The 25,071-nt window shown below is 42.5% G+C and overlaps 1 protein-coding gene across 2 annotated transcripts in view; it reads left to right on the forward strand.

The window, feature by feature from the left end:
* The window catches only part of GPM6B (glycoprotein M6B), a 111,946-nt gene that overhangs the window by 36,614 nt on the left and 50,261 nt on the right, over positions 1–25,071 (forward strand). Inside the window, exon 1 of one of the 2 annotated variants that reach the window (XM_040582730.1) lies at positions 24,960–24,979. The exons of the other annotated variant lie outside the window; for it this stretch is intronic. Within the exon in view, the coding sequence (XP_040438664.1) occupies positions 24,976–24,979 (4 nt within the window). The 5' untranslated portion in view covers positions 24,960–24,975. Of the gene's footprint in view, positions 1–24,959; positions 24,980–25,071 lie in introns of those variants that run through there. 2 annotated transcript variants of the gene reach the window in all.

Raw genomic sequence — 25,071 nt, forward strand, 5'->3', positions numbered from 1 at the left:
GTAGAAGAGCCCTTTGGAGGCAGCAGCTGGTATCAGGCATGCTCTGGCAATGCTGGCTGTTGAGAGAGCCTGAAGGGACTGGCCACTTGATTGATGTGCTTCGATTAATGCCCTTGTGGTTGAACCAAGTTGTATTGTTGGCCTAACAGCAACAAGGGAGCTTTTCCCTGATTCTTATAGAATCACAGAGTGGTTTGAGTTGGAAGATCATCTAGTTTCACTACCCCTGCCATGGGCAGCAACACCTTCCCTTAGACCAAGTTTCTCAAAGCCCCATCCAGCCTGGCCTTAAACACTTGCAGGGATGAGGCACCCGCAACTTCTCTGGGCAACCTGCTCCAGTGTCTCACCATTCTCACAGTAAAGAACTTTTCCTTAATATCTAATTGAAGTCTACCCTCTTACAGCTTAAAGCCATTTCCCCTTGTCCTATCACTGCATGCCCTGGTAAAAAGTCTGTTTCCAGCTTTCTTGCAGGCCCCCTTTAGGTACTGGAAGGCTGCTAGAAGGTCTCCCCAGAGCCTTCTCTCCTTCAGGCTGAACAACCCCAACTTTCTCAGCCTGTCTTCATAGGAGAGTTGTTCCAGCCCTCTTGATCACCTTTGTGGCTATCCTCTTCATTCCAACAGGTCTGTGTCCTTCTTATGTTGGGGGCCCTAGAGCTGAACACAGAACTCCAGGTGGGCTCTTCCAAGAGTGGAGTAGAGGGGCAGAATCACTTCCCTTGAGCTGCTGGCCTTGTTTTTTGTGATGCAGCCCAGGATACAGTTGCTGGACTCCAAGTACACATTCCCAGGTCAAGTTGAACTTCTTGTCAGTCAACAGGCCCAAGTCCTTCTCCTCAGGGCTGATCTCAAGCCGTTCTCTACCCAGCCTGTATTTGTGCTTGTGATTGTGTGGACCCATGTGCAGGACCTTGCACTTGGCCCTGTTGAACTTCATGAGGTTTGCAGAGGCCCACCTCTCAAGCCTGTCCAGGTCTCTGTGGATGGCACCCTGTCCCTACAGTGTGTTGACCACCACACAGCTTGGTGTCATCGGCAAACTTGCTCAGGGTGCACTTAATTCCACTGTCCATGTTGCTGACAAAGACGTTAAACAGTCTTGGTCCCAGTGCTGACCCCTGAGGAACACCACTCATCACTGGTCTCCACTTGGACATCCTTCCAACTCCTTCTGGCTGCTTCTGTGCTTAGCTTTTAGCCCAAGTTTGTTCAAGCATGCTATGAAGGCGGGGGGGTACCCTTGATCTAGAGCAAGTATGCTATGTCAGGCTAATGCAGGCAGTGCTTTATAAGCTTGGTTTTAATTGTTTGAGGTTTAAATGTTTAAGACCCTGCTTCCTTGGGCTTGCCAGGTACATCAAAACTCAGCTCACATTTGCCACCAGAAGAGGTTTCTGTGGAGCCAGTGTCACATGCCACTTACTGTAATCTGGTGGCACTGTAATAATATCACAATGCTTCCATATCGAGTTTAAAAAAGGTATCAGCATGTTACACAGCCCTTTAACTAGGCTCCAGTCTGAAGGAAGATATTTTTCCATGGATCAAAACGTTAATGATACCCTTCACATACTTGTTCTTCCCCTGGGCTTTTCTTCTCGCCCCAAAGCTTTTCTGTCATTAGTATACTCAAAGGCTGATGTTCTGTTGCCTTCAGCCAGAATAACGGCTGCTCTTGCTAAACTTGAGTAACACTGACATCCTTTGAGCAGAGGGAGGCAGAAACATTTCCTGGCTAGAGAGTAAACCAAACTGGCGCAGGGATAACCCTTTAAACAGTTTGCTTGCTGTATGGGGCACCCTTCTCTGCGGACTTCAAGGGTGGGAATTTAACTTCAATATGTGGCTTTTTTTTGCATAGAAATCAACCATCTTACTTTGTGCAAGAGTTCAAGAGAATAAGGCCTGGGGTTTGTTACTGGCTCTTGACCAAGGCTAAGCATGGTGGTAGCATCTGTTTCAGAGCTACAGTAAACTCGGGTAACTGAGCTTGGCTTTGTGTAATACTGTGGTGGTGGCCTCTTGGTCCCTGGTAGGGCTGTAATGCTGTGGAAGCAATGAGATGTGGTCCAGGAGTGTGAACTCAGGGGGAACAATTACAAAAATGGTGGATTAAAAGAGGGCAATGAAATGTAAAAATATTCTTTCCTGGAAAGGGCCTTCATGCCATTTAGAAGAGAAATAAAAGCAGCACCTACTTTCTTCTGCCAGGTTCCCCAATGCGCATTGGCTTGGCTTCGGTAATTTTTGATAGAATTCAACTTTTAAGTGCTCCCAAAAGAACAAACAGGAATGGAACTAACTTAAAGGAGGACTTTTTCACTCTTTGAAATACACAGTGAAAGGAAAAATAGTTACAGATATTAATGAGTTGCAGATACCTGCCTGTGTCTTGTTTTGAGGCTTTTTTTGTAATTGAAATCTATGTGCTGCTGTTGATCAAGTTCTGCAGCATCTGTCACAATGAGGGTTAAATTTGGTAGGCTGTAATTTACAGGCAGGAGAGGATTCAGGATTTTAGGGGAAATTTCAGTGGTAGGTTCCAAGTATCCACTAGCTTCTCTAATGTAGCAATTCCAGATCCTCAGGGATTATAAGAGGAAAGAGCTGCAAAAAATGGCTGGAATTGCATGATCTTTCTAATCAGCATCTGCTTTTGTCATTCTTTGAGTCAGAATACTGGGCTAGATGGCTATTGCTCCGACACAGCTGGGCATCATTACTTATATTTTTTAAGCAACACAAAATTCCTGTTCTCATGTTCCCACAAACATCATGCTATAGATGTTTTTTCTGTGTGTATACATATGGATGTGTTTATTTCCTGGGGGATGGGTGTACCCTCATAGTGCTTATCTTCCCATGCTATTACTTCAAAAATAGTTGATGGCTGCAAAAGATAATTACCTAAACGGGAAGATGTCAGGTCTAGCTTCTTTCAGAGCTTGTCCCTGGCACACTTCTCATTAGCTGAGGGGAGGTTTCTTGATGTGTAATGTGGGGCTGAACAACCTGAAGGGGATAGCAGAATGTTTTGTTGCTCCACATAGAAGAAAATAATTTTCGCTACCCAATTGTTATACCTGTTTGTTTCAGTTACATATTTATGTGAAGATACATGGATATAATCTCTGTGAAAACTTTCTGAGTTATCTTTATACAGAGTAGCTTCAGTGATGGGTTTGTTAAAACTTTGTCACCTTGTTCACAGAAATGTCAAGTGAGGAACTTCATCTTGATTTTCTTGAGTGGATTAGCCCTGGCATTGCTGCAATACTGCCCAGTCTTCAAGGTGTCTTCAAGGTTGCACTGTCATAATGGTGTTAGCAATATTGTTCTCAAAATGTTCTGCTAGCAATCTTCAGTATTAATAATAAACAAAATGAAGTGAATCCACGTAAAAGAACTTTACAGGGAGTTTAGACTTCTATCACAGTGTAGAAACTTCTAGCTGATGTGCAACTGTTTATACTCTTAAATTACAGAATTTGGGGTTTTTTTTAGCAAACGTCCAGTTTCAGAAACTGTTGTTGGTTGACAATGTATCTAATTAAGTTAGTTTTGGAACCAAAATTCTAGTTCAAGGTTGTAAAGAGCCCAGACACAACAATGTTAAGGTGAGATCCTCTGATAATTTAGGGCATTTATGGACTAACAGGTGGAGGGAGGGAGTGAAACCCTGTTCTCGGGATGAATGATTGGGAACCTGATTTGGGTTCTCCTTGTGCATTTGTGTTGCCTTGAATTTACATGTTAGTCCACTCAAAGCTGGGGATGGATAACACTAATGTCACTGATGAAGTGGAGTTTTGTGTGGATGTTGGTTTAGATGTGCAGCTTCCACAGAGTAGTACAGAGGGTGTTGGACTGTTTCAGTGCCAACAGTTGACAGTGTTGTAGAGCATAGATTAAACAAAGCTTACACCTCACTTTGAAAATCGTTAAAATTACTGCTGTTCTCACACAGATGCCAGCTGTTGCAAGCCCACCTTGGGATTACAGCATTATGATTCAGAGATGCCATCATACCTCCTCCAGCGCTGTTTATCCATCTGTGCTGACAGTTTTCTCCTGACCCTGCACAGGGATGAAAGGGAAAGAGAAGTCTAAATGTGATGATTCTCACACTTCAAAGGCTATTGCTTGCTCTCGTTACCTCCTGCACTATTTATGTTGTTTGTAAATCATCTGATCCATGTCATGCTTCTAATAATTCTCAAGATACTTGCCAGAGCTGCTCATCACTGTCCTTGCTGCCATGGAAATAAATTGTTTCCAGTTTCATAGGGATAATATTTGGTTTTTTCTGTGACAGCTTTGGTTACGATGCATCAGAAATTGAGAGGCTGGGCATCATTCTGTATAACCAGGTGCTCATGAAAGAGTTTTTGGAGGAGTAAAGGATGGGTGATGCTACTTAACATTTGTTCTTTGTTCTGTTTGGAAAATCAAGTGAAAGAAGAGGGGGTGGTATTCGATCATATTTGCTGCTGCTAAGGGAAGTGCTGCCCAGAGTCTTGCTGCAACACGTCATTTTAAAAAATGAATGACTGCCATTGTCTTTCCCCTGTCCTTTGCATCTTCATGGCAGTATGACTAGTGTGTTCCCATTGACTTTTTCTGTGACAACATTGAGCAGTCGCTACTTATTTAAGCCACAGTTGACCTTTGTGTTCTTGTGAACAAGAAGTGATGAGGGGAAAAACCCAACTCCTTTTGTAATTGCAGTATCCTGTGCATACGCTAGTGGGATTTTGTAATGATATATAGTGGTACAATGCCAACTTTTGCCTGCTCTGAGCTGACCTGCTGCTGGATTGTTACTAAGTATGTTCCCAAAAGCACAAAAATTGATTATGTAATTTTTCTTTTTTTTTTTTTTTTTTTTTTTTTTTATGTGAACAAACAAGGCATTCTGAAATGTGCTTGGTCTGGATATGAATTTTCACTCAACTTGCACTTTCACCGTGCATTTTTTTGCATACACTTTATGGTTCCTCATAGTGCTTGCTACTGTGTGCACGTGGGAAGAGCTCCCTGTCTGGAAAAGTGATGCTTAGCCAATACACCTAGTATCAGGCTGGCCACAATATCAAACGTCTGATTGAAGTCTCAGGTTTTGATAAAATGTGCCCTGATTTCACTATTGCTGTATCCTTTTAATTGAGGGATATTCCCTCCCATCTGTTTCTTTTGTTCAGCTCCTGCAATTTATCTATATAGCAGAGAATTCAGTCTAGGATTATAGCAGTCTGCTTTCTTCATTTGTGACATGCCTAGCACAGCAGGACCCTTCTCCCTAATTGAGCCTTGTAGGTGCTAATGCAGTAATACTTCGCTGATGGTGACAGCTTACAGCATGTGGTTGCTTCTCAGCAGGTTAAGAATACCCTCACACAGCAGAGCAGCAGGGTGGGCAAGGTACCCTCAGCAGGTCGGTTGCATTTCACAGGGTGAAGCAACCAAACCAGGTCATTGAGTGACAACTGAAATAGGCAGAGGAGACTCAGCTCCCTCACTTCCACTGCCTCCTCCACTTCCAATAGTTTGGACCTTGAAGGTACATTGTTTTAAGCATGTCTAAATTAATTGCTCAGTTTTTCATCCTGACATTTAAATTTGGCAGGAAATGCTCCAGAAAGCAGTATTTTAATATTTTTTTTCTTGGCATTGTGGGTTTTAATGTAAAGACACTTCTAATAAGAACAGAAAATTTGCAAACAAATGATTAAATTACATACTGCATGTGATCTGTGCCTGTCTCATGTTGCAGTAGTCATGAAGGTAGACCTTGATACTGGACGTGGAAATGAAAATGATCTCTATTTGTGGTCTTCTGTGATTTACAACCAATTAAACTTGACAGTGGAACAAAAGAAGAGAAAGCTATCAAAAATACACTGTTGTCTAACAGCATATGCAAGCAAGAGGTGTCTGGTGCCCTGCCAGGAAGACTCGGTTGTATGGCGTGTGCTGCAGCTCTTGGTGATCCCATTTTAAGGTGGGTGAGGTGCAGTGCTCAACAGACACCTTGGAGCGCTAAGTAGTTGGGGGCGAGCGGGTGAAACACTGACTGACTTGTGTTGGCAGATGGGAATTCAGGGATTCATTAGTCATGCTGTAGTCTCTTGTTTTGCAGTGTGTCGTGATGAAAAGAGAGAAAAGAGTTGCCTTTCAATCACTGAAGAGGGCTTTTAAATAATGCAGGCTGAAGGTCACTGTGCTTGAACAATGTCTTCCATAGTAGTTGATCATCAAGATATTCATGTTGCAGATCAGGGAGACATACGTGATGGGATTAGGATTACCAGGTGCTGTTAATCAGGGAAAGTGGACTGTTGGACCTTATTTTAGAATAAGCAGAGAATGGTCCAAAGAGACGCTATCTTAAATGCATTTTCTATAGTTAGGAAGACCTTTTTCAACTACAGAATTGTCTGCAGTACTGTAGTTCTTATCTGACTAAATCAGGCTGTTCCAGTAAAAATCAGTCAACTGGAAGATAAACACAGTTTTTTCCAAAGCCTCTTACTTAATGGTACCTTTGTGATACCCAAATTTGGGTTCTACATCTGTCTTACGTCGCACCCTCCCCTGGAGACTGTAGTGTGCCTACTTAAGAGAAGCTTTGCCTTGCCATTCCTCAGTGATTCACTTTTTGGGTAGAAATTGGGTCTAGACCTGTGTTATCTGTCAAAGAAGCATAGGATGTGTGAGGCACGCTGTCCTGGTCACATCATTTTAATTTTAGATCGCAGGAGGGAGGAGGAAGACAAACAAGTCTTTCCAGCCACCTACATCTTCAGTATTGAAGTCACATATGTCTAAAAGGGTGTTCGTAGAAATGATTAGCAATGAAATCATCCATGTAAGTTAATAGACGGGTAAATATACAGTGAATTGAAAGATGCCATAAAATTAATAGTTGGAGAGACATGAATATTTGTAACCTCGCTAATGTCTGTGGCAAAATGAAGTACTCTTGAATAAAAGAGAATAACAATGAGAGGAGTCAGCTTATGTAAAGTTTGAAGTATGTTCTGTCAAAATTAGGAAACATTTCTCAATCAGGCGTATCTCAGAGGTACACTTTTGCCTGAGGAAACACAGACAAGCCTTGTGAAACAGTCCATCCACAAGGAGACAGAGTTAATGGGTACCAGGCCATTTTGTGCCAGTTGCTTGGTAAAGAGAGGAGTGCAAATGTCCTCCACGCAGGGAGACCAGTTTAAAGGGACTAACTGCTGGCAGACCCTGGTTAGAGCCTTCCAAGCTTGGTTTCACCACTTCTCCTACTGAACTGTAGGTTAATAGAGATGTTTAACATATCTGTTGCTCAGTGTAGTAAGTGCAGTTTCACCAAAGTCCTCCCGTGTCTTGGCTGCCTCCTAAGATATCAAATGTTGTCCTTTCCCTGTGCTCTCTTCTGTCTCTGTTGCTCTGCAAGTATTGGAAATTTTTCATGTTAGCAGTCAGCAATTACTCTTTGGGTTGTACTTCTGGTCACAAATAACCTTATAGCTTTTAAAAGAAGGGACATAAACTGCCATTTTTTGGACAGTTCACGTAGGTGCAATATTTGGAGGTGATCCCAGCCTGTGGTGTAATCTCACATTAAGGAGACTGCATATTTTTTGGTTTCTTTCTTAGCTGAGTGTCCGACACAAGCAGCTGACTGCGAAGTCTTTCCAGATATGGTGCCTTTAGGATGCTTCAATACAAATCAAGGGGACACGTTTGTGCATCTCTTAAGGGGCTCCTTCTGTGCAAATGTGTGTCCTTACAATGCTATGGAGAACTAGCCCAATAAAAACTGAAGCCCCATTTTGTAATAGCTTCTGGATATATGTACAGTGTGGGAGCAGCACGCGCGTGTGTCTTTGTGTGTGTGTGTGTGAGATCTGGAGCATTCGGTATTTCCAAAATGCTCCAACCATACTGTCAGTGTTGCTTAGCAGCAGAGGGTTTAAAATAGCAGTATTACTCAACGGTGTGAGCCACATTTGCACATGGTAATGTTCTGTGTCCTGTATTGACTTGCTGCATTATAAAAGTGCTAAGTTAATGTAAGGGAAGTGAAGATAGCTCACCTCCTCCTCTCTTAACTTGAGGAACAAATGTCTGAACAGTGACATGTCTTCCTTATGGCTTCAACAAACAGATGTCCAGTACAGGCATGCCACAGTGTTTTGGTCCTCATAGATGTGTTCATGCAGACCTCGCTTGGAGATAAAGGCCTTTCACACCCGCATTTGTCTGTGAGTGAGTTTAACTCCTGACCCAGCAGCCTGTGCTGGTGCTAACTAGGGCTGCGCTGTTAAATGCAGCATCAGTTGATTTGGGGGGCACTGGCAACAAACAGTGGGGAGAAGAGCAAGTGCAAGCAACGCTGATCTGCCCTTATCAGTGCATGTTCCCGCCACTCGTCTGCTTCCTGGGTGGTTTGGTCTTCTGAAGTGATGCTGAGCAGGGCTGTCTCTTACCCACGGTCTGTGAGAGTCCCAGCCTCCCCTGGAGTAAGTTGGAGGACTTGCAGGACTGCAGCTGTACTTGCTGACTGGTCCAGAATTACAGTGATGCGGGCAATAGATCATGGTGGCCAAAGTGAAGAGTTTGATCCAGGTATCGAGGAGTTCAAGAGTTCTGTCCTCTACAGGATTTAACTAAGGATGAATGGTGCTTAAGGTGTACGGTAGCCTACTGAAATACATTATTTGCTGATGTAAAGATGAACTGCCCAGCATATTACATGTTTTACCCACTTTGCAGAGCTTCAACACTTGCTTTAGAACTATGGAAATAATCCGTCAGCATTGCTAATGTTCTTCCTAACATGACTGTGTTATTGTATCAAAATAGGGCCATATTTTAAAGCCCCAAAGTGAGCTAAAATAGCAACTGGTCTGTCATTAGTGTTTTGTATGCTATGCCATACCATACCATGGAAATAAAATGTTTAAAAGCTGACCTTTAAATAAGGAAAATGTATTTCTTAAGTAGATCTCTCTGGTTCTTTTCAGCATTTAAAACTATGGCCTGTTTCTTCAGTGAAGGCTCATAAACAACCCATCTTAAATTGCACAGTTAGAGCATCATTTGAATTTATGGCATGTTTATTCACTCTTTGCCTGAAGTGTGGGCCATTTTATGATAGGCATTGCCTCAGTACACACAGTATTTGAACAGTGGAGGAGTATAGCCATTAAGTTTTAATCTAAGACTGGGCTATGTGCAAGTAAAATATTTTGTGCAATCACTTGCAGTTTGCAAGTTGATGTTTCAAAAAGAAATCTGGTAGTGCTTGTGACAAATAGTACAGCATAAATTGTGAGACTGTAATATTAATTTAAAATGCTGGGTTTAATGGCCTTGAGGAAGAGAGCCAAGCTCAGTTCAAATATAAATAAAGTCAACTGGGTTGGGTTGGGGGTGGCAATGGATTTAATACATCCATAGACTTACCTGCCATTGCTTTAAGTCTGTAGAGACAGGATTTCAGAGACAAGGGCACTGGGAAAAAATATTATGCCACTGGTTGGTTGGAAAGATGATTTTCGGTTGTTAAATGAAAACAAAACAGACATCAGATTTTAGTCAGAAAAAGGACACCTGATGTGCCAAGAGCTGATGCATTTTTTTCCCCAAAATGATTATGAAAGACATGACAGTCATATGACAGGCCTTGTATTTCCCTGCACACATGCTTTGTACTTCAGAGAGCAGCGGGTCTCTTGACATGTCAGTTGCTAAGAAAAATGTGCTTCTGTTTCCAATTAGGCAAGTCCGGTCTTGTGAAACCATCTCTGCAACCTCCTGTTGCTTTGTTTCAAAGTTCCTGTTGGTAGAGGCACATTCACAGGAGTCCAGCTTACAAATTCTTCAGGCGCATAGGAAACAGTGCAAGTAACTTTTGCACTACTGGCTTTTCACATTTGGGCCATATGTTACCCAGCTGATGTACAGAGCGCCACATTCAGACCAGGGATGTTGCTGCCCTGTGCTGGCTGGTATGCCTCTAAACTGGCACAGCGTTCGGTGTGTGTAATTTCAAGGGTAGCGCTTAAGAATGTGCTACAAAGAGGAGAGATTTTTCAACTGGGATCTTTGTCAGTGAACAGATTCTCAGCTGGAGGAGAGGAAAAGAGGAGGATTGGAAGGCGCTCAGTCCAGCTGAGTGCTGCGTAGGTAATTATTTACCACTTCTGATTAGTCCCTAAACGAATCATTTCTCCGTACATGTACATGCACGTGTGCTATAAGGAGGCCTTGAAAGGTTTATCCTGTATATCAGAAGTATCTTGTTCTTGTGGTTTCTAGTAATAATGCTTGTCTATGACGTGTTTCCTAGATAGTTTCCAGTGAACACAAAATGTATTTAGTTAGAAGAAAGCAGCTGAATGAAAATAAGCTGGACACATACACAATATTGTCCTTTATGTAACTGCCTGCCCTTACTGATAAACTTAGCACAGAGGTGAACAGTATTTCTTCTGTTTGTTGTAGATGGAAATCTTGCTAGAGCTTGAAGATATTCACAGGTGTGCAAAATTAGCTGTTAGTAGCCTTACAGGACTCACCTGGGCTTCAGCAGGGCTTGGATTTGGTCCTTTGAAAGTGTTTCTGTACACGCGCTCAAAATGCATACTGTCTCAAGGTTTGCAAGTGGCCTTAGATTGTGAGGAACCTGGTGACTCCGTGCAGGAGGAGGGATGAGATGCCAGTTCTTTCTACCACCTTTCACAACTGTCCTGAAGGTTGGTTTCCTCATTCCCTTTTTCATATCTGTGCACGCTTAGGATTATGAATGTAAACCTCTCAAGCTACTTACTGTGGAAAGGAGGAAAAAGCTCTGCATTCGAACTGCCGCTGGCACAAGCCCAGGTTTGCCGTGAGTGTCTCACATTAGGCTCTGAGGCCAGGCCAAGCAAAGAGATACATTTATGGGTTCTCTTTGGCTTTAGAAACTAGTTTTACATGTGGAGAAAACGCTTCTATGAAATGCTTATTCCCTTTGGGCAGAGGCAGACGCGGAGCCTGCATGCGGGCCACGTACCAGACCCGGATGTTTGTCACGCTGTGCTCATCTGCTCATCTGAGAGCTCCTGGCTTCTGCCGGATTTGCAGTGGCAGACTTGGGGCAGCAGCACCGCTCCTGCTTAGACATGGGGTGATGAGTGCTTCAGGGCAGGCAGGTGGCCAGGTGCCACCTCTTATTGGGATCTGGGAAGGGATGTTTGTCTGCATCTTCTGCCTTTGGGTGTGCCTAAGATTATTTTTTTGGTCCGTCAGATAAGTGATGCATAGTCAACGTGGTGGCATTTCTATTTGTGATTGCATAAACTACTGCATAAATTACTTTGCTGATGAAGCCTACGCATACATCTGACCTGAGTATCCCAAGTGGCTAAGGTCTGTTCTTGTGCTTTCACATCTTGCCAGTTTGGGATCTAAGTAATGAAAAACAGATCTCAGCTGCATAATTTTGGCTGCAGTTTTCCCTGAAGTTTGGTGCTTTCCCATATCAGGCTGGTTTCACGGTCTTTGCCAGCTCTGCAGGTATTCATCAGCTGTGGGGAGCTCTTATGCATGTCATCTGTTCTGGGATGAGTTAACCTTTTGTTGTTCTGCTTTTGCTTTCTTGTTTTGAAAGGAGTTTTTCTTCTTAAAATTTTCCCTACAGCCAAATGAACAACTTGGTTCCTTTGCTTGTTTTTGTTTAATCCTAGGGCTTCTGCTTCCAAACATGGATTGTCTTTACTCTGTTCTGCTACCCTGGAGCAGCAGTTGCTGCTACCTGAAAGGCACTGAGCCCAAGTGTTTTATTAGCGTGTGCTGGCTATGTGTAATTAAGGGGCAGGCTACACAAAGTGAGCGGTGCCTTGTTTGCATTCTTTTACTTTTCTGGCTGCCCAGTAGATGTTTATGTTCAAAACATTCTTCATGGTCTGTCTTGTTGATGGAGAGCTTGGAGTGTCGCTCTGGTGCTACATCTCCCCGCTCCGGGGTGTTCTGTGCATGTGTGCTGCTGACGGTACCTGTACGCAGACCGGTATGGGTTGGTGGGGAAAGCTCAGCTGACACGGAGCTGGGATCCACGCTTAGCTGTTGCCTGCGGTGTGCTGTTTAGGGCCCTGTTTCTTCAGCCTGTGTCTTGCTTTTGGTGGGTGGAAATGGATCGAGGAGCTGGTATTTGCAGAAGTTAGGCCAGTGCAAAGTCTCCTTAATAGCTGGTGGATTTTATTTTATTTTTTCTCTGCATGATTTCTGGTGGTCTTTCCTCTGCAGCTTAGATGTCTCAGAACTGCCAACACTTAGTGGTGTGTGTGAGCTGTGGGATGGGAGGGTGTGAGCAATTTCGGTCCTAGGTATCTCCTTGCTGCTTCCTGCCTCCTCCAGCCTATCTCATGTTGCTGTGGCAACTCTGAGCACCTACAGGCATGGAGCAGTTGTTGCCTGTCCTTGCCTTTGTGCTTATAATCCTCATATTTCTGTGCATCTCAGTTTATGGCGTGTTTTAGGGTTTGGGGGTTCTTTTGATTAAGGCTAGAAACAGCTGACTTTTTAGGATGGTATTTGTCAAAGACAAAATGTCTCTGATTACTTCTGGCCACTCTGTATGTTGTGTTGCATTTGTCTTTGATGAAGATTCCTCAGGCTTCTTTTTTGAGTAAAACTAAGCACGTGGTCATGTGGTGTCCCAGTCACACGGTAACAAAGGACTCCATTACAACATTTCATTAGAAGTCTGTGTGTATCACAGTTCCTTCCATTTCTAACAAGAAACCCATGAGCGACCCAAGGGAAAATTGAGTATGTGTACATTGTTGTCCGGCTATCTGCAGCTGGCTGGAAAGTGTTTTTCAGTCCCCATCCTATATTTTGATAAATCTTTCCTTGTGCTCTTTTAAATTGTAAGAATTTATTCTCCTTTTTTTATCAACTATTACAAAAATTGAGAATTATACAGAATATATTTTACCATAATTTTCTTCAATTAAGTACTTTTTCTCTAATTAAGCTCTTTATCTTGAGCCATTACTGTCATCTTAGGAAAACAATTGCCAAAAGGTTATCTTCTTTTAATAAGAGAACAGGAAATTGTGCTAGGGATTACAGGCCCTGTGGAGGTTTGCCAGTAAATCTTCAGCATAAAATATTTGTAGTTGCATACTGTACTTCATGCTAGCGCAGAATCACATTCTTCTCTTGAGTTCATCATGTCTAACTAAGTCTTGGGGCTTTTACGGTGCTTATGTGTTTAACATGCATTTGCTTCTGCAGCCAGAAAGCAGATTTAAACTACGGAGGGTGGAAAATATTTTATGTTTTGCTTATCTCTATTACAGTGCTAAAGAGTGGTAACACAGGTGCAGATACAGGCCAGTGGAGGGAAGGACAGCGTGCCTGAACAGCTGTGGCAATCCTTGTTGCTGGATATGGCTGTAGGAATGTTCAGGCAAGACTGAGGGGTGTCAAGTCAGACTCATCAAAGTAGGTTCTGTTTCATGGGGGCTGCAGTGAAACTGTGGTGTTTCACCCTTTGTTTCAGATGAAATGCCCGTGTACTTGAATTTGTACAGCTTGTTCTTGCATCACTTTCCTTGTGACTTGGCTTCTGATTAATAACTACACAAACTAGAGAGAATCTAATTTGGGCATCTCTTCCTGTACTACTGTTGCACCTCTGACAATAACGTGGGCTGGAGAAAAATGTAGGAAAACTATATGGGTCAGCATGAATTCTTCCAGCCATTCCACCTCCCAGTTTATGTTAAGTTCTTTGCTTGATGATACTGTTCTAGCCAGGAGCCCTGCAAAAATGAACATAGAGTATTAGAACTCGAACAAAGCTTTTTGGGGTTTGATGTTGGTTTTTTTTAACTAATGGAATGCCCTCTTGATAATTAAAATTAAATGCTGTCTCTGGAAGAGGATTTGTTGTTGACCCTAAAGGGAGAGAGGTTTAATTCAGAGAGATCTTTCACTAGCAAACTGCTTTCCCAACTTTGCCAATTGTGCATCCAACTGTAGGAAAGGCACTTTTGGTTATTGTGCACTTTAACATTTAATTGTGTTTGCAGACACATACGTCTGAGCTCTGTATGTTCTGTTTTGATGTAATGCAGCAATAATGTGTCCAATATATTGAATCAGAAAAAAGGAATGGCACTGTAGCAGCAGGGGTGGCATTACTGTAAGGTACAGTAGCTTCAGGCCAAACTCCACACCAGAAGAGGCTTCAGCTGCCTAAGGCTGCACTTACAAATGTGAAAATGCCTTCCCAGTTAAATTCAGAAAACTTGTGGGACACAGTCTTTGCCTCTGTTTAAATCTGGAGCTTCAGGCAAGCTCAGTCCCTCTTCCTAGTCCTGAGCTGTGTTGTACCAAAGGCAGGGTGGATGCAGAAGAGAGTTTACATGTCTCCTGTGAATGTGGGTTTCTGAGACTGGGTACCTGCCGTCGTGCACTGATGGCTACTGTGTTCTTCTAAAACATCAGTGAGGAGGAGGGCACAGAGGCAGCTCCAGACGTGGATCATACTCTCACATGCATGCGGACGTGTTCTTGCTGTGTACAGACTCCCACTGCTGTTACCCTGGCTGTTGCCTTCTTTTCATGTGGCCAGCAGGTTTTGGAAGAGAAGCTCTCAAGAAGTTTTTCTTGGCCAGAGTTTTCTGTACCTAGGTCTGGAGTGTGCAGGAGTCCTCACTTGAGATCTGAAAAAGCTTAGAGCCAAGGTTCTCTTGTCACATGGTGTAAGCCCACTTCTGTGTCCCCGCCTGGCTGCCAGCCTGTGTGCAGTGGCCGTCTTATGCAGAGCTTCACTGCCTAGCTCAAAGTACTGAATCCAGCCAGGTATCTAAAAGTTGTCCTGCTGCTTTGTCTAGGCCAGGATAGACCAATTGCAACTGTTAGCCGTGTACAACAGCTATACATCTTCCATAGTTCAATTTGTTGTGTTACCAGAAGTGAGGTAGTGGTGGGAGTAGAGGTGCACAGCGGTGGGGTGTGGAGGGACCCTACTGTGCACCTAGCATAGCGGGTCCGTTCTGCAGCAGATCTGTGCAACACTTCGGTCCTGTTGTCCGTCACCTTAGCTTTTCCTCAGCTTTCCTTCACAGGTAACCTTTTGCTCTGGTGCAGGTAGGATGGATTTTGTCTCTTAAAAGAATTGGTATTTTAGTAGGCAGGCTGCATGCAGGATTGTTGTCTGTCCTTTGATCCAACTCATGTTTTCAGTACGCAAGGAGCTTTCTTCTCATGTAGCACTTATTTAAAACTAAAATCTAGCACTTGAGATTGCTTTAAGTAATCCAGTTCTGATGCTTATCTGAAGATAAAAAAAATAAAGTAAAAGCTAAATTTGAGGTTTATAGTATATTACTGAAATATAAAAATAATGTTTTCCTGTCCCAAATGCAGACTTTTGAGTCCAGTTCTTCAATGTCTCAGCAGGCCCCCAGATCTGCTATGCTACATGCAGAATGAAGCTACCAGCTACTCTGAAGCCAAAACTAGTCATTATAAAACCTCTGTAAGCTGGCTGCCAGCCTCAGAGTTCATTATGAGGGAGGTCATTCTTCCTTGCGGGAATGAATGTAGCTTTTGAGTACACTTTAAAAGTTTCATTTAATCACAGTGCGGGTGAATTGTTTTAGCCGTGATCGCCTGATGGGAAACTAACTTTCTTCTTCCTGGAAGAAAAAATAGCATGTTGATTCTTGCCGCAGCATTTAGAACTACAGGATGTGATTTCCTTTTTTTTTCGAAAGAGTTGAAGATTTTGGCATTAACAAAGGAAATTTTTCTCCCTCTTCTCTGCTTTTTCTTTAATACTGAGTAGTTAGTTTTTCTTTTGAAATTGGTGAATGCACAGAATAAGGTCTTTAACAGGGCTTTTTCTGAAGCATCCTCTCAAAGTGTATTTTTGTACAAATATTTTCAGCTTCTCCATAAAAATTGTGTGAGTGCACAATGCTCTGAAGACTATCAGTTTCGTATTTGGCTAAAATGTTTTAAATGGGGGAAAGAAAGCAAGCACATTGGTTTTTTTTTGGATGTTGGATATTCTTTCATGCCCTAATGGAAGGGTTTGGAGAAGAAGCTAGGCTTACCTTGAAAGTGCATGGTATTAGGATAAGAAACCACATCCTCAGCCTGGAACAGTAGAATTTCCCATGAGATCCAAGGAAATAATCTTTTTCTCTGTGAGGGTGGTTAAGCACTGGAAGAGGTTGCCCAGGGAGGCTGTGGACACTCCCTCCTTGGAGATACCCAGTACAGAACTGGACAAAGCTGTGAGCAGTATGCTGTAACTGACCCTGCTTTGGCTAGGGCATCAGACTAGAAAGCACCAGGAATCCCTCCCAACCTAAATTATTCTATGATTCTGTGAAATTAATCTTCTTCATTGTCTGGCAGTATCTGTGGTGTTGCATGAGTTTGTCATTCTATTTTGCAGTTATATTTCTGTATCATTGCTGACAACTGCAAAGAAATGAAGAGGGGATGGTGGGCCTTGGTAGAGGTCAGAAGTCTACAGCAGCAACTAGTAGGTGAGCAGCTAGAGGTCAGGAGTCCAGTGCATCAAGCTGCTGCACGTTTAGGATATTATCCTGCAGCCATGAATTGTGTGTACATTACTCCTTGGCAACTGTCTGAGGATTGTTGTAAGCAGCTGTGAAGAGGTATGTCCGAATTGATTTTCCTTATGTGTATAAAAATGTGTTGGTGAATGAAAATAGTAAAGTACTGTATAGCTTTACTTTCCCTAGTATAGACCCTTTTCTAGGGCTAGTTTAGAAGAGAAGAATCCAGTCTTATAGCAGTAGTCCCCGAATGCAGAGAAAAACAAACAGCAGCGATTTCAAACACTTGTCTCCTCTGAGCAAAACTCCACAACTTTTTCCAAGTAAGTACTTGTTTCAAGACATGTTTAAATGTTAAATTTTCACATGGCTTAAACTAAATGCATAAAGTAGCAGGGATATCCAGTTCTAATCCTCTGTAAGACTTTCAATTTACTTTACGGTTGTTGGAGATGATATTGATTGCCTGTTACCAGAGAGATTCAAGATGAGCAAAAAGACATGCTATCATAGATGCTTCCCAACCTAACAGATCAGAAGGGGAAAATTCCTTGGCATTAAGTAACTTTAAATGTTTCAGCAGAAAAATATGGCTTCCAGAAAATGTTGTGCTCTCTTTTCTAGAGGTTTCCTTTCTTGCTATTCTGAAGTAATTCCTTAATTCAGATATCTTAGTTTTTAACATGAATCTGTCAGTGCTATCCTGTTGCTGGTCCACAGAACTTCTGGGCCATCAGTGTCAAAGAAATTCTAAATCAGTTAGGTGTCTGGTCCAGGCTGGAAATAGGTAAGAGAATTTGGTTTCCTCTCACATTCTGCATATTTGGTGTCCTTATGCTTATTTTTCAAAGTGGTAGGTGACTTGAGGGAAGAGTACTGACCTTAGGAGGCACTAGGTGATGTTCACTGAAAGGCAGTCTCTTGAGACACCACTTAAGAGGTTTTTTTTTTTCTGGGAAGAACTCAGCCAGGTAGTGTTGAGATATATCTTCTATACTGCACAGAGTTGCAGAAGCCATTTAAAACTGTCACACTGCTGAACTAAGATGAAAATCTTTGTAGCTGTGACTCAAAAAACAATACATGGGATTTTTTCCTCACTCCCATCACCCCTGTTAGCTGTCCCTGGAGCACCTGAGCACTGTAGTCCAACAAATCTAATTAAGGGTGACTGTTACATTCTTATTAATCAATAAAGAAAAAGACTGTGTAAGAAAATCTTTGTAGCACCATCTAAACAGTAAATAAATGTTATTGTGAATAAACTATACATGACTTACTATGGCTTCATAAAAATCCAGTGGGCTTCAAGTAGATGCTTTTGGGGGGACAGATGGGGGAGAAGGGTAATCTGTTTTTTTCATTAATTCAACTAGCCATTGGTGATGAAGATAGAATATTGATTAAGATAGATTATGGATATAGTTGAAAAATAGATTGTGTCTAGAAACCAAATCTAGGTCACAACCCGCGGGGGAAGAACTGCAGTCCGAGAGGCACATACAGTTTGTGATGGATAGCTCATGTTTTGTTGTCAGTGTAGAGTACTCGACAAAGAAACACAGCTGATCCCTGGTTACAGGAGTGATGAAAATTTAGTGCTGCATGAAAGAGTTTGATCCACAATAGTGGCAAGGAGAACAGTAAGTCTAGAAAAGCTGTGAGAGAGTGAGCTTTTACTTAATCCAAGAGAAGGTTGAGATGTTGCCAGGTCAGTCTCTATGTGGGAGAGTACTTCTGCTAGTGGAGAGAGATTTGATTCATAAGGCAGTGGCATAACAAGATTTGATGCCTGTAAGTTGGAATGCAAAATGCATGCTACTAATAAGTAATACTCTTTATTGTGCTGATGATTCATTCATGAAAGAACTAAGCCATAAATCTGGTAGGTTCCCCATCTGGCCAAGTCTTTAAAGAAAACAGATTAGCTGTCTTTCTCCGGAAGAAATGATATAGCTTTGTAGCAAAGGTAGAAGACCATGAGATGACGGAATACTCACTGGATAAAGTCTTGTGGGCTATAATAATCTGGAATAAGTCTGTCAGGAACTGGAGTGAGGCCATCAGGTTTTTTTCAGATAGCTGCTGAACAGCTGTCAGACAGTAGCTGCCAGTTAACATAAAGAATGTGTCCTACGTTGCCAAAATGTCTAAGTGGTTTTGGCAGTGGAAGGAAGTATGGGCTTGCTTCATAGTCTTTTCACCACAGGAATGGATGATGCACATTATAATCTGTTCTAGCAGAGCATTTGTTTGGGCATCAGAGGAAACGAAAGAATACAGAACAAAAATCCACCTCAGTGCCCTGTGGAGAAGAAAGGGCAAGAGTAGGCCTAGGAGGCTTCAACATGCAGTGAAGTTCCACTCTTTAGGAGACTTCTAGAAGTAACTTAATAAATCATGTAATATTTTCTGTTGACAGTTCTGACTTGTTTGAAGCTGTATGCATTGCTGCTTGAGAGTAGCTTCTGTTGGACTCATCAAGGTTAGAGATGGGAGATTCGTCCACTTTTATGTTCCTGTTGGCCCAAGCCTTTTTTTTTCTTTGCCTAGACTGTGCCAGTTTGGGGCTAATGCCCTTTCACAGCTGTCGGAGCTGAATGTCATAGTCCTTTACAACCCAATGGATGCTGACCTCTTGCTGATTTAGGTGTCCCCTTTTTGCAAACCCAACCTCCTAGGCGCTCTGCTCCTCTCTTGGCAGGCGCACGTGGTTTGAGATGCAACATGTAGACCACGTAGATGTTGAGAAGAGAACTGAAATCCTAATCTTTAATTTTCTTCGCTATTCTGCAGTACTGTTTAAGCATATGTCCTGTTTGTTTTGGGAGTACCAGACTCTTGTCTAGCTTAGCAAATCTCTTATGTGGTACGTATTGGCTGCAATTAAATGTCAATAAGAAAGTTATCTTCTGAAATTGCAGCCAGTCTTGTCACCCTGCCTTGTGACACCCTGACCTACTAGAGCACTTTATTGCCAGGTGTTGGGACGGTTCAGTGATTTGCCTCCAGCTTATTAGGGCAGACTTGAGATCTCCAGGTGCCAAATCTTTCTCTAGAACCTCCAACGTGAGTATCAGCCATGTTCAGTGATTCTTCATTACCAGCTTGTTGTCATCACTCAGTTTGTAGACATCTTGATACAGTCTGTGGACATAAAAATAAACAATAATAAGGAATCCTAGATTGTGTGTAAACCACTCAGTGCTGCCTTATCGCTGCTTGAAGGTACCTCACCTGGAGAGAGAATTGGATGGTAGTGATTCCCAACTTCAGAAGCTGATAGTGAAGAATTATATTAAAATAGCCAAGTAATTCCTCATCAATTGGAAATCAGCAATTGAGAAAGGATGAATATACTACATAAGCACAGCATTAGTCATGTCCATAGACGTTTAAAATGTAACTTTTCTGCTAGCACTGAGAATCTGCTGAAAGTCAGTCTTTAAAAATAATCCATTGCAATGAAACACAACAAATAAGTTAGAATTAGTTTCATCTCATGGTAATCATGTAGTTGTATGTAATTCATGACTACTTTGGTTCTGTGAAAGACTTGCACCTCTAGCAAAACAATTCAGTAAAGCTGACAGAGTTCACATGAAAGAGGGGTTCAATGCACTTTCAAGTAAGTTTATTTGCTGAGCTAAAAATAAGCATATGCAAACATTACAGGGTTCAAGGGAAAACCAGTGAACCAGCTAGCTTCTAAGGGAAAGATCTTACTGCCCATCTGTTTCCCCAGAAAAGCACCTTTAGCTATCACTGTGTTTTGAAGTGCCATTATAGTTGGGATCTTTTTGTTCTGTAGCTGATGTCTAATTAAGAGGTACTAAGAGAAGTTTAAAAATAGATACTCAGGAATAGTTCAGTACTATCAAAGAAGAGTAATTGATTTGGATGCTATCCCTCAAATAAATGCCTTTTTTTGTTGTTGCTGTTGAATTCTCACTTCTTTTTGTAAAATATCTGCTTTGCTTTGCTGAAAACTCCCCACATTTCGCATGGAAGGTCCTCTCCCCCACTAATTCCAGGCTGTGCCTGTAGGCCACGTCTTTCTCCTTATAAACTGGCAGTTTGCACCTCATCTGATCTTAAGAAATTCTCCGAATTTGCTGTGCTTTTCTGCGAATGGTGCTATAGTGCAAACTTTCACATGGCGCTAGGAGGGATGAAGGAAGAGAGTGCAACTTAAAGTCCTCCTTCACATGTGGGTCAGTCGGGAAACCTCATCGAGGTTCTCATGTGCTTTGGTTACTTCTGAGTAGCAGCCCAGTCTGGGGCTGTATGTGCATTATGCTGTTTAGTGCTGCTGTGTGAGAAAAAGAAACAGTGAAACAAAATAGCAAACTTTTACCACCTTTTACCAAAAACTTATTTTGCATACCAACTTTTCTGAGGCTTCAGCCTTGATTAATCCTTCTTCTGATTATTCACTTGAAAACAAGTAAACTTCAACAATTCACCACGTCCACTTTGGTATATAGAGGGATGAGGTTTGTCTACGTATGGTATGATTACTTCCATGGGCTTTCCTTGAGTTTGGTGACTAGCTGTGTGAGCCTGGCAGCATGAGTGAATTGGTGGCATCATAATGCCTTGCTGGGCTGTGATGGAGAGTATCTTAGGTGTCACATGCTGGAGGGAGAGAGAGGAGCGCCCGTCTTCTGCTTGTAGTGAGATCTAGAGAAAATGGGAAGAAACCCACTAGCAAGTTTGAGTGTGTTTACGCTTCTATACCTGCATTTTTAAAAAAGAAAAATTTTTCCAGTCACAGGCAAAGGAATTAACTCTTCCTCATCAGATGAGGCAGTTCACAAAGAGAGGAAGTTTCTACAACACACAGGCATTCCTGCCAGAGGACAGATTTTTGTGTCAGATACATGAACAGGCTGAAATTATATCTAATTAATGACTGTATAAGCTGGCCTTGTGCTAGAAGGCCATATGTTCACTTGTATAGACACGGTGAGGACAGGCAAACAGCATCTGCAGTGATTACAGGATCTGCCTCAGCTGCTTACTCACCACAAAGCACTTGATGAAGAAGGCAGTGTTGGTGCCAGCCACCTGAAGTAGCACCAACACTCACTGATACGTGAACAGATATAGCAATATGTGAATATACATGGCCCATTACTGCCCACAGCATTTTGTCACTATGAGAGGGGGCCCTCAGCCTGTTGACAGGTTGGAGGCATCTCATCTGTAAAAGGGCTGGATTGCTGTATGAGTGCTTGGATACTCAGAGCAGCCTGTGTATGCAGCACTAGCGTGGCAGACAGTGTACAAGCAGGGTTTTCTCTTTAAAGAGAGAAAGGAAGAAGGTGTGAGTGAAAAGGACCTCACCTATGTGGAGTTACAGCTTGGAGCTTTTCTCCAGCCCATGTTAGCAAAGTGTCTTTCATCATCAGGTCCACAAACCCTGAAGATGTGTGCCCAGAGCTAGCAGGAATGTGTATGTGTGTGTACCTCTTTTAAGGAGGGAAGGGAAGATGTGTTTTAAAGGTGGGCAAAGAGTAGCTCAGGATGAAATCCCTTCTGGAAATCTGTCTCAGCCTTTGAGAAAGTACTGAGAGTGCTTTTTGGTTGTTTTTGTTTTCTGCTTGAGGACTTTGATATCAACAGTAGTTCAGGTAGCAGCTGGGAGACTTTGGGAAGGACCAAAACAAAGAAAATAGTTTTGCTGTGATCCATTTCAGAAAAATGAATGGTGATGATTTACGCATGGTTTCAGTGGAGAGATGAGGCCTTGGATTGCTTAGGCAGAGTCTGGAAAACTTTTTTTGAGTTAGAGGGAAGAAGGCATGTCTCCATCCTTGAGGTGTTTCGTATTTGTCCTCTGGAATGAAGGATAGGTCAAATGGGCTAATTTTGGAAAACTACAAGTCCCGGTGTTTTTGCTCCCCTGGCATTTTTGCTATTTCACATAGTTCCGTCTTTCTAATACCATTTTTGCTCTGACTCTTACTCTGCTACAGTCAAAATTCTGGGTGGATGGCTTCCAGCACTCTTCTACACATGAGGAAGAAAAGTTAGCCAAGGAAGGAGGCAGAGAAGGGGCATTGTTCAGCTTTGTGGTCATGTGTATCCTCACTGTCTCCAACAGGAACACTTAAATCGTTGAAAAGTGGGGATTTACATTAAAAGATGGGAAAGTTTGTAGTAACTTGCAGTGATCTGGAACCACTTTTACATCCACCTGAACTCCATCAATGGGCAAGTGGGATTTTCTGATCAATTGCAGAAGAAATTGGAGAGGTTTTGGTTGTCTCAGTATCTCTGTGGGTTTAGCCCTTAATTATCCTTTTGTGTCATTCTGCTGAAGCGCGTTAATCACTCCAGAGTACTTTAGCTTCTTTCAATATATTGAATTCCACTCGGATGCTTTTAAAAGTGTTTGCACAGCATATGCCTTTCTTAGGAGTATGGGAAATAGCCACAGTCTGAAACAAAAGTGCAGTGTTCCAAACTTGACATCCATATTGTTATCCCATAAATTAGTACGTTCAGTGCTGTTACGTAAGTTTATCTCATGTCAGAATAATAAAAGCTGAGTATGCTAAAAGGCTGATAAGCCTGCCCTGAAGAATTAGGCAGTTCAAATACTTCTGCCTTAAAATAACACCTGTTCTTTTACCAACTGGTGCTGGTAGGATAGTATGTCTTGAAAACTGGTATGAAGTGTATAAAAAAGAAAAAGAAAAAAAAAAGGGGGGGGGAGTAGGGTTGTTTTGTTCAGGCAGTTCAGGTCTGAGCCTCGGCAGCCTTGAATTTAGTATTGTCACTGAGACACTCTTATACAAAAAAGACTACAAGAAAGCACAGCTGTTCTGTAGTTCTGGATATTAAAAATGGACAAAGTGACTTTTCTGTAATACTGCCACAGCCTCAAGAACCGAATGCAAAAACCCAAGTATTCTTTCTGTTGGCAGGTGGGAAGGTCAATCTCTTAAAATGCAAAATAAGAAATAATAAAATAGATGGTTGTGGAGATTATGAGTGTAGCCTGCAACAAAGGCGAAGGGACAAGCACCCCACAGCTGCCAGCAAAAATCACTTCTTGGCAGTGTGTGTGCATAAACTAACAGCACACTTCCAGCAGCCCTTAAATAAATGGCAGCGGGGAGAGGGGAAGTTCATCCCTGATACCACAGTTCTGCACAATGATCCCCTTTCTGGGTACCGGGGTCACAGCTGCTGTCTGGAGATTATGTACAGAAGCACTCTTCTTCTTGGGGGGAGTGAGGTTTCCTGGAGGATTAAGTACGGGCTGAAAGCAGGAGGGGGGTTATTCAGGAGGGAGACAAAGAAAGCGAGCCCACGGTTTGACAGGCAACAGGGGAGGAAGACCATGAGTGAGAAAGCAACTGCCGGTAGTTGCTGCTTGGATGGGAAGTCTCCAGTTTGGGTTTCTGAAGTAGTCTAGTGGTGGGGTGAAACCCGCTGTGGGTTTGGCACGTCCTGTCCTCCTGCAGGACTTGAAGTGCTGCTTTCCTACTCGTGTGGGAGGTGGATGCAGTCTAACAGAGCTCTGCCACCTCCTGCATCTGAACTGAAGTAATTTCTTTGCTCACCATCTCAAGTACTCTTTAGTCATTCAGAAATAGTGATCAATGTGGTGATCTGAATTCCCATGTACACTCCCCGTCTGCTCAGAAAGCGATGCTTTTTGCGTTTTCCTCTGTCACCGTACCTTCTGAGCCTGCTGCTTACCCTGCTTCCCTCTTCCTTCTCAGCTTCATTTCTTTTTTTCCCCTCTCTCTTCTCTCTCTTACCCTGCTGTTTCACCTCATGGGTGCACACATTTCCAGGAAAGTACCCAGAAACATACTTCTACCCACGTATCATGTGCCAGCACCTCTTGTTTTGTGTAGGAAGGTCTATATTTGAAACCAGGGCCATCTGCCTCGTTCCTAAAGAAACCCCACAGGTTTCTTGCGGTTTCCCGCAAGGGCAATGGCCACAGTTCTTCTGTATAACTTCAAAAGGAAAATGCAACCTAACCTGTAATAGTATTTGAAACTTCTCTCCTATTTATCAATTACTTCTAAAGTTGAGTCTCATTTCACTTACTGGATCAAATTTCCCACAGATCCCATATGCTGGCTACTTCTTTTTAGTGGCTGCAGAATCCACTAGTGCTTTTTATGATCTGAAACAAATGAGTACTGCACATAATGTAGGAAAGGGGAGGTGGAGGCAGAGGAGGCTGACAATGCATGCATTCAGATGATGTGAAAATGCAAGTGGGAAAAATATGGCTGTGTCAGTAGAGCTTGTCAGAGGGGGGTTTAGGCATATCATATATTAGCAGATCATAGCTATTTTGAAGTCAAAAGAATGAAACTTAAAAGGAGCGGAATTCCAGAAGGACACTAATGAGTAAGTATTGGGTACCAGTGTTTAATTGTAATGTCGTAGTTGCTAGTTATTGTTCCTGCTGCATTTCCTAACTGCAGTATGAGTTTTAACCA

The sequence above is a fragment of the Falco naumanni genome, chromosome 2 (assembly GCF_017639655.2).
Source record: "Falco naumanni isolate bFalNau1 chromosome 2, bFalNau1.pat, whole genome shotgun sequence".
NCBI classification, from domain to species: Eukaryota; Metazoa; Chordata; class Aves; order Falconiformes; family Falconidae; genus Falco; species Falco naumanni.